We start from the raw sequence: 15028 nt of genomic DNA on the forward strand, positions 1-15028 counted from the left end.
GCCTCATCTAAAGGCAAACATTGAAAGACAATAGCAACCATGGTTTTGATGCTCAGAACCAGCGGTGATTTAACTCCCAATGTTAAAATGAGACAAAGTAAAGTAACGCAATGCTAGGAAGCAGAGATTACCATCGTCGCTACCTGTTAGAGTCAGTCAGAGTGAATACTTTACCAATTGTTTCACTATGTATTTATATTTTTCCAAACTGCAATGTAATACATAGGAAAAGAGGAGGCCATTCAGCTCCAAGCCTGTTCTGCCATTCAATTAGAGCATGAATGATCTGTATCCCATTCCATTCAGCCATATCCCTTAATACCCTTACCTAACAAAAATTCTCATGGGGTTGGTGGAGGGGGATTTTCTGCTCCTGTTTTAGTTGGGTAGGTTCAGTGACGGGAGTAGAAAATCCGGCAAAAAAAATCTAATTTGCGTTTAACGCTGACGTAAAAGCTGATGCGATTGTCCCTGTGCACTGCTGGTGAGGTAATATCTTTATAATATATTTGAATCTCATTTTCAGGCCTCTACACCTGAATCACCCCCCCCCCCCCACCCCGCTGTAAGCACGTCCATTCAATTTAGCGTGAGGGAAAACCCGTCATGAATTATCTCCCACAGTGTGCACCTGCCCGGGGACTGGACACTTCCCCTTGGGACTGCTCCCGGCACTGCCCACTGGTGCTACCACATGGCACAGCCCAGGCAACTCAAGGTGACAATGTCTGGGCAGTGCTGGGGATAGGGAGGGCGGAAGGGGGGGCTTGTCCCTGGGATGGGGGTGCTCCATATGAGTTTTTATGCACTGGGGTGGCCTTTAAAAATGGCGCCCCAATCTTTCTGGTGGTTCCTCAGGGGGCTCAAACCTCACTTTCCCCATCCACTATCCCGCCTTTGCCGATATTTCGGATAATTTTGCTTTACGGATCTCTGTTTAGACATTTTCAGTTGACCTAACCGCTGCTTATTTTGGAGGAATTAATTCCTGATTTCCGCTACCCTGTGTGACAAAGTGCTTCCTGATATGGGGCGAGATTCTCCGACCCCCTGCCGGGTCGGAGAATCGCCAGGGGCTGGCGTGAATCCCGCCGGTTGCCGAATTCACTGGCACCGGAGATTCGGCGGGGGCGGGAATCATGCTGCGCTGGTTGGCGGGCCCCCCCCCCCGCGATTCTCCGGCCCGGATGGGCCGAAGTCCCGCTGCTAGGATGCCTGTCCCGCCGGCGTGGATTGAACCACCTACCTTACCGGCGGGACAAGGCAGCGTGGGCGGGCTCCGGGATCCTGGGGGGGGTGCGGGGCGATCTGGCACCGGGGGGGTGCCCCCACAGTGGCCTGGCCCGCGATCGGGGCCCACCCATACGCAGGCGGGCGTGTGCCGTGGGGGCACTCTTTTCCTTCCGCCTTCACCACGGTCTCCACCATGGCGAATGCGGAAGAGACTCCCTCCACAGCGCATGCACAGGGATGCCGTGAGCGGCCGCTAACGCTCCCGCGCATGCGCCGCCTGGAGATGTAATTTCCGCGCCAACTGGCGGGGCACCAAAGGCCTTTTCTGGCAGCTGGTGGGGCGGAAATTAGTCCGGCGCGGGCCTAGCCCCTCTAGGTTGGGGCTCGGCCCCCCAAGATGCGGAGGAATCCGCACCTTTGGGGCGGCGCGATGCCCGACTGATTTGCACCGCTTTTAGCGCCGGTCGGTGGACATCGCGCCGATACCGGAGAATTTCGCCCATGGAAACAGAAGGTGGCTTCCAGTGCATGTGTGATGGGAAGTTCTGGAAAGTGAGGTCCGGTTGGGACCTCAACGGCAGCCCTCCCTCTCCCAGCTGGCTGTGAACTGAGTTCCACGCGTAGGGGTAATGTCACTGGACCAGTAAGTCAGGCTGAGTGGTTCAAATCTCACCACGGCAGCTGGTGGAATTTAAATTCAATTAATAAATCTGGAATTTAAAAAAAGCTAGTTTCAGTAATGGTGACCATAAAGCCATCATCACTTATCGTAAAAACCCATCTGATTCACTAATGTCCTTTTCGGGAGGTAAATCTGCCGTCCTTACTTGGTCTGGCCTACATGTGACTCCAGGCCCACAGCAATGTGATTTGATGCTTCAACTGTCCTATTAAAAAGGCCGAGTGAGCCATTCATTACAAAGGCAATTAAAGATGGGCAACCAATGTTGGTCCTGTCAACGATATCCATATCCCATGAAAGAATAAAGAATAAAAAGTTGCCTGCTCCTCAAGCACTTGCCCCTCCACAGGGCAAAGGGAATGGACACAGAGATCCAGATGGAAGGAGGCGAGCAGCTGGTCTAGAAGCAGAGAATCAACATGTCTGAGCAACAATGCTTCGGGAGGCTCAGTTTCTCAAGGCAGGTTGTGGATCCTGGAAGAAGACCTCGGGCGGGATTCTCTGACCCCGGGCCGGGTCGGAGAATCGGCGGGGGGGGGGTGCACAATTCACGCGACGCCGCTCCGACACCGGGCCACTGATTCTCCGGTCACCAGAGAATCGGCACCATTGGCGTCAGTCGGGGGCCGTTCTACGCGGCCTCCCGCCGATTCTCCGCGGGCGATGGGCCGAGTGGCTGCCGTGATAGGCCGAGTCCCGCCGGTGGCATTCACATGTGGTCCTACCCGGCGGGAACTCGCCGTTAATCCTGCGGGGGGGTTGCCTGGTGGGGGGAGGGGGGATCCGACCCCGGGGGAGGCCTCCACCGTGGCCTGGCCCGCGATCGCGGCCTACCGATCGGCAGGCCGGCTTGTGCTCTCTTCCCCAAAGCAAAGCGGAGTGTGAGCATTCAGAGTGGCCTTTGTAAAGAAGAGGGAAGAACACATCTGGAAGGTAACTGTGAGGTCAATGAGCTGAGGATGGGTATGAGTGTTGGCTGCTCAGAGAGGGGTGTGAGGTGCTGCAGTGATGGGAGTGAGTGGAGCTGCACTGCGTGTTGACTTGATGGGAAAATCAGAGTTTGGGACTTGGCTCCTGATAGTGTTATGCCATTTGCTTGCCATGCCCTCCTGAGGTCATGGATCCTCTTCAGGCATTGGGTCCAGGTTGGTGGGAGAATACTCCTGCTGCTGACGTCACTGTTGAACATACTTTCACTGTGGGTTAACACGATGTTCGATTAAACTAAAGACCTTTGTCTGTCTGAACCAGTCTATGCACTCAGCACATGGTGAGGATCTGTGCTGTAAGCTCTGTCCTTGTAGGAGGCTGCATCCCGAATGAGCGGGAACTCAGATGCCCCCTGTCTTTATGAGTGCGCTCTAACTGGTGATTGGCTGCGGTGTTGTGTGTGTTGATTGGTCTTGCTGTGTGTCCATCAGTGTGTGTGTCTGCACCATGATATACTGGTGTATATTATGACATCCCCCCTTTTATAAAAGAATGTATGTGTGGGGCAATAAATAATGTATGGTGAGAATGTTCTTAACTACGTGTGGGGTGCAAAGACATATTTACAGGACTACGTACATGAGAACTAAGCTATTTACATGGGAAGGTGCCTGGTGCAGAGAAGCAGTATGCACCAAGAATAACGAGATCAACACTATATACAAACCAGGGAAACGATCAAACAAAGCAACGAAACAATTCAGAGAGTCTATAAGTCCGCAAAGTTCATAAATTACGTCTCTGAGGTGGGCGACGAATTCTGGTTGACCACCTCAAGGGTGGGTCGAGAGCCGCCGGTTCAGGAGCGGGCTGGACTGCGTCAGAGTCAGGGGGAGACAGAGTGATAGGGATCTCTGCATAGTCCATGGCAGGGTCAGCAGGAGGGTGAGGCGACAGTGGAGGATCACGTGGCGAGCGTGAAACGAGACAAAGGGCGTGTCGATTGCGGCGCAGAATAGAGCCATCCGGTGGACGAACCAGGAACGAGCGGGGGCCACCTGCCGAAGGACAACAGCGCTGCAGACCAGCCCCCATCCGGAAGATGGACGCGGACATTGTCATCTGGAGTCAGAGCAGGGAGATCAGCTGCACGGGAGTCATGAGCCGCCTTGTGCTGTGCACGAGACAGCTGCATCCGGCGAAGGACCGGAACGTGGCCGAGGTCTGGGACATGGATGGATGGTACCGTCATCCTCAGGATATGACCCATGAGTAACTGGGCTGGCGACAGGCCAGTGGACAGCAGGGCGGAGCGATAGGCCAGCAAGGCAAGGTGGAAATCGGACCCAGCATCGGCAGCCTTGCAGAGGAGCCGTTTGACTATATGTACTTCCTTCTCCGCTTTGCCGTTGGATTGGGGGTACGGGGGACTGGATGTCACATGGGCAGAATTGTACCGCCTGCCAAAGTTGGACCATTCCTGGCTGGTGAAACAGGGGCCATTGTCTGACATGACCGTGAGCGGGACGCCACGTCGAGCAAATGTTTCTTTACATGCACGAATGACGGCAGACGAGGTGATGTCGTTCAACCGTATCACCTCCAGGTAATTCAAAAAGTAGTCCATGATCAGGACATAGTCTCTACCCAGCGCGTGGAACAGGTCGATGCCCACCTTGGTCCATGGTGACGTGACCAACTCATGGGCTGCAGGGTCTTACGTGGTTGGGCCGGCTGGAAGCGCTGACAAGTGGGGCAGTTGAGCACTGTGTTGGTTATGTCCTTATTAATGCCGGGCCAGTACACTGCCTCTCGGGCCCATCAGCGGCACATTTCCACGCCAAGGTGGCCCTCGTGTAGTTGTTGCAGGACAAGTTGGCGCATGGTATGCGGGATGACAATGCGGTCCAGTTTCAGAAGAACCCCGTCTACTACCGCCAGATCATCTCTGACATTATAGAACTGAGGGCATTGGCCCTTGAGCCACCCGTCTGTTAGGTGGCGCATGACACGCTGTAGCAAGGGGTCAGCCGCCATCTCGTGGCAAATTTGGATGAGGCATTCATCTGTGGCAGGTAGATTGGAGGCCGCGAATGCCACATGGGCGTCAACCTGGCAGACAAATCCCGCTGGGTCACATGGAGTGTCGACTGCCCTGGAGAGAGCGTCAGCATTGATGAGGTCTTTAACTGGGGTGTATACCAGCTGGAAGTCATATCGCTGGAGCTTGAGAAGAATATGCTGGAGGCAAGGCGTCATATCGTTCAAGTCTTTCTGTATTATATTGACCAGCGGGTGATGGTCGGTCTCGACGGGGAATTGAGGATGTCCATAGACATAATCGTGAAACCTATCCACACCGGTCAGAAGGCCCAGGCACTCCTTTTCTATCTGCGCATAGTGCTGCTCCGTGGGGGTAATCGCACGTGATGCATATGCAACGGGGTCCCATGATGAGGCCTCATCACGTTGAAGGAGCACTGCCCCAATGCCAGATTGACTGGCATTGGTCGAAATGTTGGTCTCCTTTGCTGGATCAAAGAAAGCTAAGACCGGGGCCGTGGTCAGTTTTGCTTTGAGTTCTCTCCATTCGCGCTCGTGGGCAGGGAGCCATTGGAAGTCTGTCGCCTTCCTGACCAGGTTTCTGAGAGCTGTGGTATGAGAGGCGAAGTTAGGGATAAATTTCCCTAAAGAATTGACCATGCCCAGAAATCAGAGGACCGCCTTCTTGACCTCTGGTGTTTTCATAGCTGTGATGGCAGCTACCTTGTCTGCATCCGGCTGCACACCCAACTGGGAGATGTGGTCCCCGAGGAACTTGAGTTCCGTCTGACGAAAAGAGCATTTGGCCCTGTTGAAGCGGAGGCCATGCTCATGTATACATCTGAATACGCGCTGGAGGTGACTAACATGTTCCTGCAGGGTGGTGGACCAAATGATTATGTTATCGACATAGACGCGAACACCTTGAATGCCTTCCATCATTCTGATGCAGATATGATCCCGAACAGCATCCTGTTGTAACAATATCTGCCAAAGGGGGTATTAAATGTGCAAAGTTTGCTGCTGGATTTATCGAGCTGGATTTGCCAGAATCCTTTTGAGGTGTCGAGTTTGGTGAAGAGCTTGGTGTGAGCCATCTCACATGTGAGCTCTTCGCGCTTGGGAATTGGATAATGCTCCCTCATGATATTGCGATTTAGATCCTTGGGATCAATGCAAATTCTCAATTCGCTGGAAGGCTTCTTTACACGTACCATGGAACTGACCCAGTCGCCGTGACTTTGGAAATCACTCCTTGGTTCTGGAGGTCCTGCAGCTGCTGCTTGAGGCGGTCCTTACGGGGTGCTGGGACCCTGCGAGGTGAGTGCACCACAGGCGTGGCATTCAATTTTAATAAAATCTTGTAGGTGTACGGGAGCGTGCCCATGCCCTCGAAGACTTTGTGGTACTGGTTGATAATGGCGTTGAGCTGCGCCCTGAAGTCGGTGTCCTGAAAGGCAGACGCTTCAGCAGGAGAGAGAGAGTCAACTCTCTGAACTAGGTTCAACAGCTTGCATGCCTGCGCGCCAAGCGGGGAGGCTTACGAGGAGCCCACGATTTCAAAGGGAAGGATGGCTTTGCGTGACTTGTGCATCACTTCGAGCTGACATGAGCCGCTGGCAGCAATGGCATTGCCATTATAATCTAATAGCTGGCAGGCTGATGGGAGGATGGCTGGTTTGACACGAAGGCTTTGGAGATCAGACCGCGCAATGAGATTGGCGGAGGCACCAGTGTCCAGGCTGAATTGTATTTGGGACCGGTTGACCGTCAGGGTGGCACACCACTCATCATCTGGATCAATACTGTATACCGATAGAGGCTGGACTCTTTGCTTCAGGGACACTCTGATTTTTTAACCATACCGATTTGAAAAGGTGCCTTCGGGTCCTCAGTGTCAATATCGAGTAGTTGGTCCGCATCGGACTCGGTGACCGTGGGTTGAATGGCCCGGACATTCCTGTGAGGCTGGCCGGAGCGAAACGAATTGGCAAGCCGAGCTGATCTGCATCAAGCAGCATAGTGGCCAAGTTTGCCACATCTCAGGCATTATCGGGATTTGGCAGGGCATTGCCGCTTTAAGTGGGCGGAGCCACAGTTGCCGCTGTTGTAGCGTCAGTACGTTCGGTGCGCCACCGCGCATGCGCAGTGCGGCCATACGTGGTGCGCGCCTGCACAGTACGTTAGTCGACGTCGCCGTTAACTTGTTCGGTGCGCACAGGCACGGGAGTCCGCAAAAAGCGCGCAAAATGGCCACCCTCATCCAGGCTGAGGCCCTGGTGTTGCTCGACTGCTTGAACCCATTCTGCCATGTGGGGACTTTGTCGCGCCATTTCAGCCGCTTGGATGTGGGAATACCAACTAGTGGCGTGTTCGTGTAGCACGCAGGTCTCAATGGCGGTCGCTAGGGTGAGCTGCTTTACCTTGAGGAGCTGCTGGCGTAGGAGGTCCGACTGAACACCGAAAACGATCTGGTCGCGTATCATGGAGTCGGAGGTGGGCCCGTAATTACAGGACTGTGCAAGGATGCGGAGGTGGGTGAGAAAGGACTGAAACGGTTCATCCTTACCCTGCAAATGCTGTTGGAATACATAGCGCTCAAAACTTTCATTCACCTCGACGCTGCAGTGAGTGTCAAACTTGAGGAGGACCGTCTTGAATTTTGATTTATCTTTATCATCAGCAAAGGTGAGAGAATTGAAAATGTGAATGGCATGTTCCCCGGCCGTGGATAGGAAGAGACCGATCTTCTTGGTGTCCGAGGCATCTTCCCATCTGTGGCTTCCAGGTAGAGCTGGAAGCGTTGTTTGAATATCTTCCAATTGGCCCCCAGGTTACCGGTGATGCGGAGTGGCGGCGGCGGGCGGACGCTGTCCATTTTTCAGGATGACTGTATGCTGATGGAAGGCAGATCACTTGCAGGTAGGTCTAAGAAGTTGGTTTAGCACACTGGGCTAAATTGCTGGCTTTTAAAGCAGATCAAGGCAGGCTAGTTCAATTCCCGTACCAGCCTCCCCGGACAGGCACCGAATGTGGCGACTAGGAGCTTTTCACAGTTACTTCATTTGAAGCCTACTTGCGACAATAAGCGATTTTCATTTTTCAACTCCTGGTATCATGATGTGTTGAGTGCTCTGGATCCATGGAACACATACAGGCCACCAACGCTTAAAATAGTGCAACACTATTTTATTAAGTTAGAAACTGTTGAATATACTTTCACTGTGGGTTAACACGATGTTAGATTAAGCTAAAGACCTTTGCTTGTCCGAACCAATCTATGCATTCAGCACATGGTGAGGATCTGTGCTGTAAGCTCTGTCCTTGTAGGAGGCTGCATCCCGAATGAGCGGGAACTCTGATGCCCCCTGTCTTCATAGTCAGTGTGCTCTAACTGGTGATTGGCTGTGGTGTGTGTGTTGATTGGTCTTGCTGTGTGTCCATCAGTGTCTGTGTATCTGCACCATGATATACTGGTGTATATTGTGACAACGTCCTTAACCTCTCCATTCATGACTGCTTGGTTAAAGAGGCTGTCCTCTTCCGCCTGCCGTCCAGTCACTGTATCCCCCTTAGATCCCGCAGCAAGATCTCCAGACAAGAGAGAGAGAAAGAATGCCAGAGGGGAGCCATCCCAGCACTCCTCTCCATTCCTGCCATTGAGAGTCTCAGAATTCCCAAGTGCTGGCAAGGCATTGTAACTCACAGCATGGTCCCTTTAATTATGAGTTGTTACTATGACAAAATGGTTTTCTCCTGAACTGGTCAGGGTGCCAGAGGAGATATTCTCATTGTTCTGGGAAAGAGCCTTGGTAAGGTAAAGTCACCATAATCCCAGGTGACCACAGGCTGCTTTCCCATTAAAGGGGGAGAGCTGGGAAGGCTGATGGTGATTTAATCAGAGGATCACCACATCTCGGGGGAGGGGCAAGGTTGAGAAGGCGGGCCTTCATGAATGACCACAGCCGGTACAGGGAGTGAACTCGAGCTGTTGGCCTCGCTCTGCATCACAAACCAGCTGTCAAATTTAGCCAAGGGAGCTAAAGCAGCCCCCAAGAAGAGCTTTGGTAAAGCACCCCTTCCCCATGAAGATATTGGCTTTCTGAGCTGCAAATATTGGCTCTGGCAGGGACCAAGCAGACAAAGTCCTGCCCATCATCTCTGTAGAGCCCAGTTCTAATTTTAAATTGTGCCCCTCCTTCTGGACTCATCCACACTATATTAAATGACTCAATTAGAATCATCTCTTATTCTTCTATATTACAGGAAATGAGGTGAGTCTATGCAACCTGCTCTCCAAATTTACTCTTGGTATCGTTCTGGAGACTCCACGCTACTCCAAGATCAACGGGCGGAATTTCCCCTCAACCGGCAGGATGGGCCGACGCCGGCGCCAAGAATGGTGTGAACCACTCCGGTGTCGGGCCACCCGGAAATTGCGGAATCCTCCGCACTTCCGGGGGCTAGGCCGGCGCTGGAGGGGTTGGTGCTGCGCCAACTGGCGCCGAAGGGCCGCCGTGTTCTGCCGCATGCGCAGAACCGCCGGCATATTCTGGCGCATGCGCAGAACCGCTGGCGTGTTCTGGCGCATGCACAGGGATTTTCTTCGCCGCATCGGCCATGGCAGAGCCCTACAGAGGCCGGCGCGGAAGGACAGAGTGCCACCATGGCACAGGCCCGCCCGCAGATCGGTGGGCCCCGATCAAGGGCCAGGCCACCGTGGGGGCCCCCCGGGGCCGGATCCCCTCGCGCCACCCCGAGGACCGCAGCAGCCGTGTTGGACCATGTCCATTTAACGCCGGTGGGACTGGCCGAAACAGGATGGCCGCTCGGCCCATCGGGGCCCGGAGAATTGGGGGGGGCCACTGCCAACGGCCCCGACCGCGCGGCGTGATCCCCGCCCCCGCCCAAAAAACAGTGGTGGAGAAATACGGCAGCCGGTGTCGGAGTGGCGGGGCGGGATTCACTCCACCCCCCCGGCGATTCTCCGACCCGGTAGGGAGTCGGAGAATCCCGCCCAATATGTCCTGCCCGAAATGTCATGCCCAGATCCAAGCACAGCATTCTAAATGGGGCCGAACTAGAGTTTTATGTAACTGTAACGTAACTTCCACTTGCTTGTATCCCAGCCTCCTTGGGATAAAGGCCAGCATTCTATTAGCCTTTTAAATTATGGCCTGTACTTGTCCACCACCTTTCTTAAATTGGACCCCTAAATACCCCTGTTGTCTCTGTTTCTCACCATATAGAGACTCTCTGAATGATCTTTACTCGATCCAAAGTGAATGACCTTCCACTTCCTCACATTCAACTGCATCTGCCACAGTCTAACCCTTATTTAATCCATCAATGTCTACTTTGCAACTTTCTTTTCTGATCTACACTATTTACTCTGCCACCTAACCCGGTGTACAAACATGGATGTACAGTTGATTTTGATATACTAATATGTGGTTGAAGTTTTTTCAACACCAGAAAACAATTTCCAGAGTGTGTGTGTGTGTGAGAGACATAACACAGATACTTAACGTGCTAAATGTTTCTGGATTTGGGTCTGCACATACAAACATTTCCACTGGGTGTCGCTTGAATTGAAGGAGGCACAGGTAAATCTGAACACTGTTTGGATAATATCTAAGCTGATGTGTCAACAGAGAAACACAAATGGACTTTGTGACCACGTGTCCCAGAGAGTTTAGAAGCTCACAATGAAATCGGCTAGAAAGATCTGAGGAGTGCTGCAGTTGACAATATATGAAAATTCCCTCAGACGTTGTTGTAAAGAGGGTTTGAGAGAAATAATGCTGCCAAATGATATTACCACTTGAATTATTATTATTCTAAACCCTGTTCTACTTTGCTCTGCAGGAATGGAAATTGATCTTTTTTTTAATGTGGCTGGGATTATTTTGGAATGAGAAAACCCAAGCACTCAAGTGGACTCTGGTGGAATACACATTTCTAAGTTTACTGATTACATATGCGTATTTGACTATCCTTGGTTAGATTTTTTTAAAGTCAGGATTTGTGCCCATTAAGATGAGGGTTCACTTCTGAGATGTGGAGCATTTTCCACTCATGCTGTGTCACGGTTAAACATTGCCCGATCGGATTCACTGTCACCAGATGTGGACTTAGGCTCCCTCCACTCCGACTCAGTGATGCACCTCAGTTTAATTCCGAGTGCCCTGACTACAATGCTGTAACATTTTCACACCTTAAGCACCATTCGTGCAACCCATAAGTGAGATGATTGCCAATTCAGGATTAACTTAATCCCAATACGAGGTTTTTACGCAATCTTTAAAATGTATTCTTTCATGGGACGTGGGGCTCGGTGACAGGGCCGGCATTTATTGCTCATCCCTAAATTCCCCTTGAGAGGGTAGTGGTGGGCAGCCATCTTGGATCGCTGCAGTCCATAGTGCAGCCCACAGAGCTGTGAAGGAAAATAAAATGAGGAGATATAGTCGGCCCACTTACATCATGGTCTGAACCTGGAAGATATACCACACTGATGGGGGACATAGAATTATGTGGAATTTTGCAGCATAGCAACAGATATTTGTCCCAAACGGTCAATGCTGGTGCCTACGCTCCACATAAGCCAGCTCACACACAATTTCAATCAATCTTATCTGAACAGATCTATCAATATTTTCTTTTCTCGGCAGCTCGGGAAATGTAGAACCACAAACACCTACTTTTCATATAATACAATGTCGGGCAGCCAGATGGACTCTGATGGAACTCTGATTGTGGTAATGCCATCATAATCATCTGGATTCCAGCTCAGCTTGTAGTCATTCCACTCCTACAATATAGAAGGGTAATCGTGTTACTACATGACAGAGTCACATAAGAGTATAATAGAGAAGAAATAATTTAAGCATGCTGAGAGTCAGGAATTAGCAATGGCAATAAAAAATACAGAATGGCACATTCAGTGCACCAGTCGATAGTCACACACACTGAAGTGCAGTGCATTAGCAGAGAGAGCAGCATTTGACGCTTTTCTGTTGCTAAAAGCAGTACCTCTGAGCTCGAGGACATGTCTGAGGGATAGTTCAGCACATTGCAGTATAGAATGATGAGGAACAAATCGACGCCGATGATCTATCACACAGCGTTTTATTCTGCTGCTTCTTGATTAATGTGCTTGCATGAAATCCTTTCATGAGCGATTGTAATATAATTGCTCACCTTTATTACTTGGAATATTACTTGTGGGCAGCACGGTAGCACAGTGGTTAGCACCGTTGCTTCACAGCTCCAGGGTCCCAGGTTCGATTCCCGGCTGGGGTCACTGTATGTGCGGAGTCTGCATGTTCTCCCCGTGTCTGCGTGGGTTTCCTCCGGGTGCTCCGGTTTCCTCCCACAGTCCAAAGATGTGCTGGTTAGGTGGATTGGCCATGCTAAATTGCCCTTAGTGTCCGAAAAATCTTAAGTGGGGGTTACTGGGTTAAGGGGATAGGGTAGATACATGGGCTTCAGTAGGGTGCTCTTTGTAAGGGCCGGTGCAGACCCGATGGGCCGAATGGCCTCCTTCTGCACTGTAAATTCTATGATTCTGTAAATTCTATGAATACACTGTTTTGCCTCAAAATAATGCAGAAGGGAGTTGTATGGGAATATTTTAACCGCAAAATTAAACTTAATTTTGGATTTATGATTTCAACTGTGCCGGGAACAGCTGTGAAATAGAGATCGGCATTTCTCTGCAAGAGTGGTGCAAACTTCAGTTCAGTTAAGACAATGGGGGCGACTTTCAGTCTGCGTTTGCCGTCGGAGAGAACGCATATGCGGGCGGAAACTCGAGAGAATCGGGAAACGGGATTCTCTCCGGAGAGATTGTGTTTCCCGTGTTTCCAGGCCCCTTGGCGATGATCTCACTAGGTTCCTCATTTTAACATATTTAAATTAATTTTAATGACATTATCCAGCCCCACCTGCCACATGATTTGCCCCCCCCCCCTCCCCACGGAACGTTTGACGTGACGTCGCCTCGGTGAGGTGCACAGCAGCTTTTTAAAGACGGGATTCAGTTGAGGGGATCCCTCCCAGGGGAGAGGGGTATGCCCCCCCTCCCGGTACTGCCCCGCCACAGGTTGGCACTGCAACGTTGGCACAGTGTCAACCTGACACTGTCAGCCTGTGCCAGGGTGCATTTCAAGGGGCAGTGCCAGAGGAAGGCCCATGGAGGGGAGGGGAGGGGGGGGTGGCTTTTCCAATTATGTGGCGGGGGCCGGGGAGAGTGGGCAGTGTGGGGGGCAACTTTCAGGCATGGGGAGAGCGTACTTCGGCAGGAGGGGTGGGGGGATTGCTAGTGATACTTCCGCAGTGATGGGGGGGTGCTCCCAATGATTGTGCGGGAGTGGGGGGAATCCCACAATGATTTTGCTGGGGCTGGAGGTGGGGGGGGGGGGGGGGCGGGGTGGTCTGATGGGGGGGCTCTCGATGCCTCCATGGTTGGGAGTGGGGGTGGGCGGGAATATTCCAGTTCAGTGTTGAGCGGGGTGCCCTTTAAAGAGGACGCCCCGATCTCGGTAGAATATGTTAAGGTACATGAATTGAGCTTGTGAAGCTGGCCTTGCAGGGTCTACCAGATCAGACCCCACCCCACCAGAGCGATGACATAAACCCTGTCCAAACATTGTTTTTTACTCTGTGAGGCTTACGATCTGGAGAGAAAACTGGTTTGTGCAGCTAGAGAGCTACATGCCAGTTTTCAGTCAGAGCCCGACACTTTGAAGAAATATGGTAAGATTCCACCCAATAGGTTTATCGGTTACAGTATGTGGGCAGCACGGTAGCACAGTGGTTAGCACAGTTGCTCCACAGCTCCAGGGTCCCAGGTTCGATTCCCAGCTTGGGAGACTGTCTGTGCGGAGTCTGCACGTTCTCCCCGTGTCTGCGTAGGTTTCCTCCGGGTGCTCCGGTTTCCTCCCACAGTCCAAAGATGTGCAGGTTAGGTGGATTGGCCGTGCTAAATTGCCCCTTAGTGTCCAAAAGGAAGGTTAGGTGGTATTACTGGGTTACAGGGATAGGGTGGAGGCGTGGGCTTAAGTGGAGTGCTCTTTCCAAGGGCCGGTGCAGACTCAATGGGTCGAATGGCCTCCTTTTGCACTATAAATTCTATGATTCTATGAATAGAGGTCTTCCACATTGTGGATGTTGTGGTAACTTTGATTCTTCATTACATAGGCCTACTTTCTTCCACTGCATGGCAACTTGCGGAGAACAAACTACATTAAATTGACAACGTCCATGGCCAAGTAGCCTGAAATTAGGGGTGAAGAGGCACGTAGTGAATAGAGCCAAAAAGATCACCAAGTGGGTGGCCACAAGGAAGGATTATTCCTTCCAATGCCTCACTGTGGCACTGTGGCATGGTGATGTTAACAGCAGCTCGAATATTTGATTTAACTGCTATTGACTGATTATGTCAGAGCAAGTTCCTATTTCTTCAGCCGAACAATAGGAGTGAACCGTGTCACCGAATCAGACTCAATTTCCTATTAGAGGTCAGAATTAACATGATGCTTATGGAAGCCATGAAATTATCTCCTCACCTGCCTCAACCAAACATTCGTAGTCATCAATTGATTCTTTTCATCCTGTAACGAGAGACACACTGGTGGATGCAGCATAAACCAGACACTACTTAAATAAAAGAGAATGCAACTTGAGCGAAAGCTTTGGAAATGAGAATGATCGCATTTGGCTTTATTCCAATACGATTTGTATAATGCAATCTGGGTGTGAAGAGTTAATCTAAGAACAGGAGCATGACACGGTTTAGGGAGGTAATTGCTGATAGTTCGCGCTTTGGTGGAAATCAACCTCGCCAGCATTAAAGATCAGAGAATTTCAAGTGAATTGAGTTTCCGCGATCTTTTGGGTTGCTTTAAGAAATATTAGACTGGAATCCCTCTCTGTCCACAATTCTGGTCATGGTCCCCAGATCAAATTCGGTACCATGATGAGTTTTTGTCATCACACTTGTTTGTGGTCGTCCGTGAAGGCTCTTTTAATTTGCAGCTATTTTAGGTACAAATCCAAATCGATGAGAACAAAAAAAAACAAAGTGATGTATAATAGCTGCCAACTTGTCATCCCATTTTGCAATATCACACTAAG

At 51.2% G+C, this 15028-nt stretch overlaps 1 protein-coding gene across 1 annotated transcript in view; it reads right to left on the reverse strand.

The window, feature by feature from the left end:
- The window catches only part of LOC140429811 (neuronal acetylcholine receptor subunit beta-3-like), a 61517-nt gene that overhangs the window by 23942 nt on the left and 22547 nt on the right, over positions 1–15028 (reverse strand). The window contains exons 3-4 of the mRNA XM_072517258.1: positions 14461–14505; positions 11593–11702 (exon numbers count right to left, since the gene is read on the reverse strand). Coding sequence (XP_072373359.1) covers positions 11593–11702; positions 14461–14505 — 155 coding nt within the window. The remainder of the gene's footprint in view (positions 1–11592; positions 11703–14460; positions 14506–15028) is intronic.

Source organism: Scyliorhinus torazame, chromosome 9 (genome assembly GCF_047496885.1).
Source record: "Scyliorhinus torazame isolate Kashiwa2021f chromosome 9, sScyTor2.1, whole genome shotgun sequence".
Classification (NCBI taxonomy): Eukaryota; Metazoa; Chordata; class Chondrichthyes; order Carcharhiniformes; family Scyliorhinidae; genus Scyliorhinus; species Scyliorhinus torazame.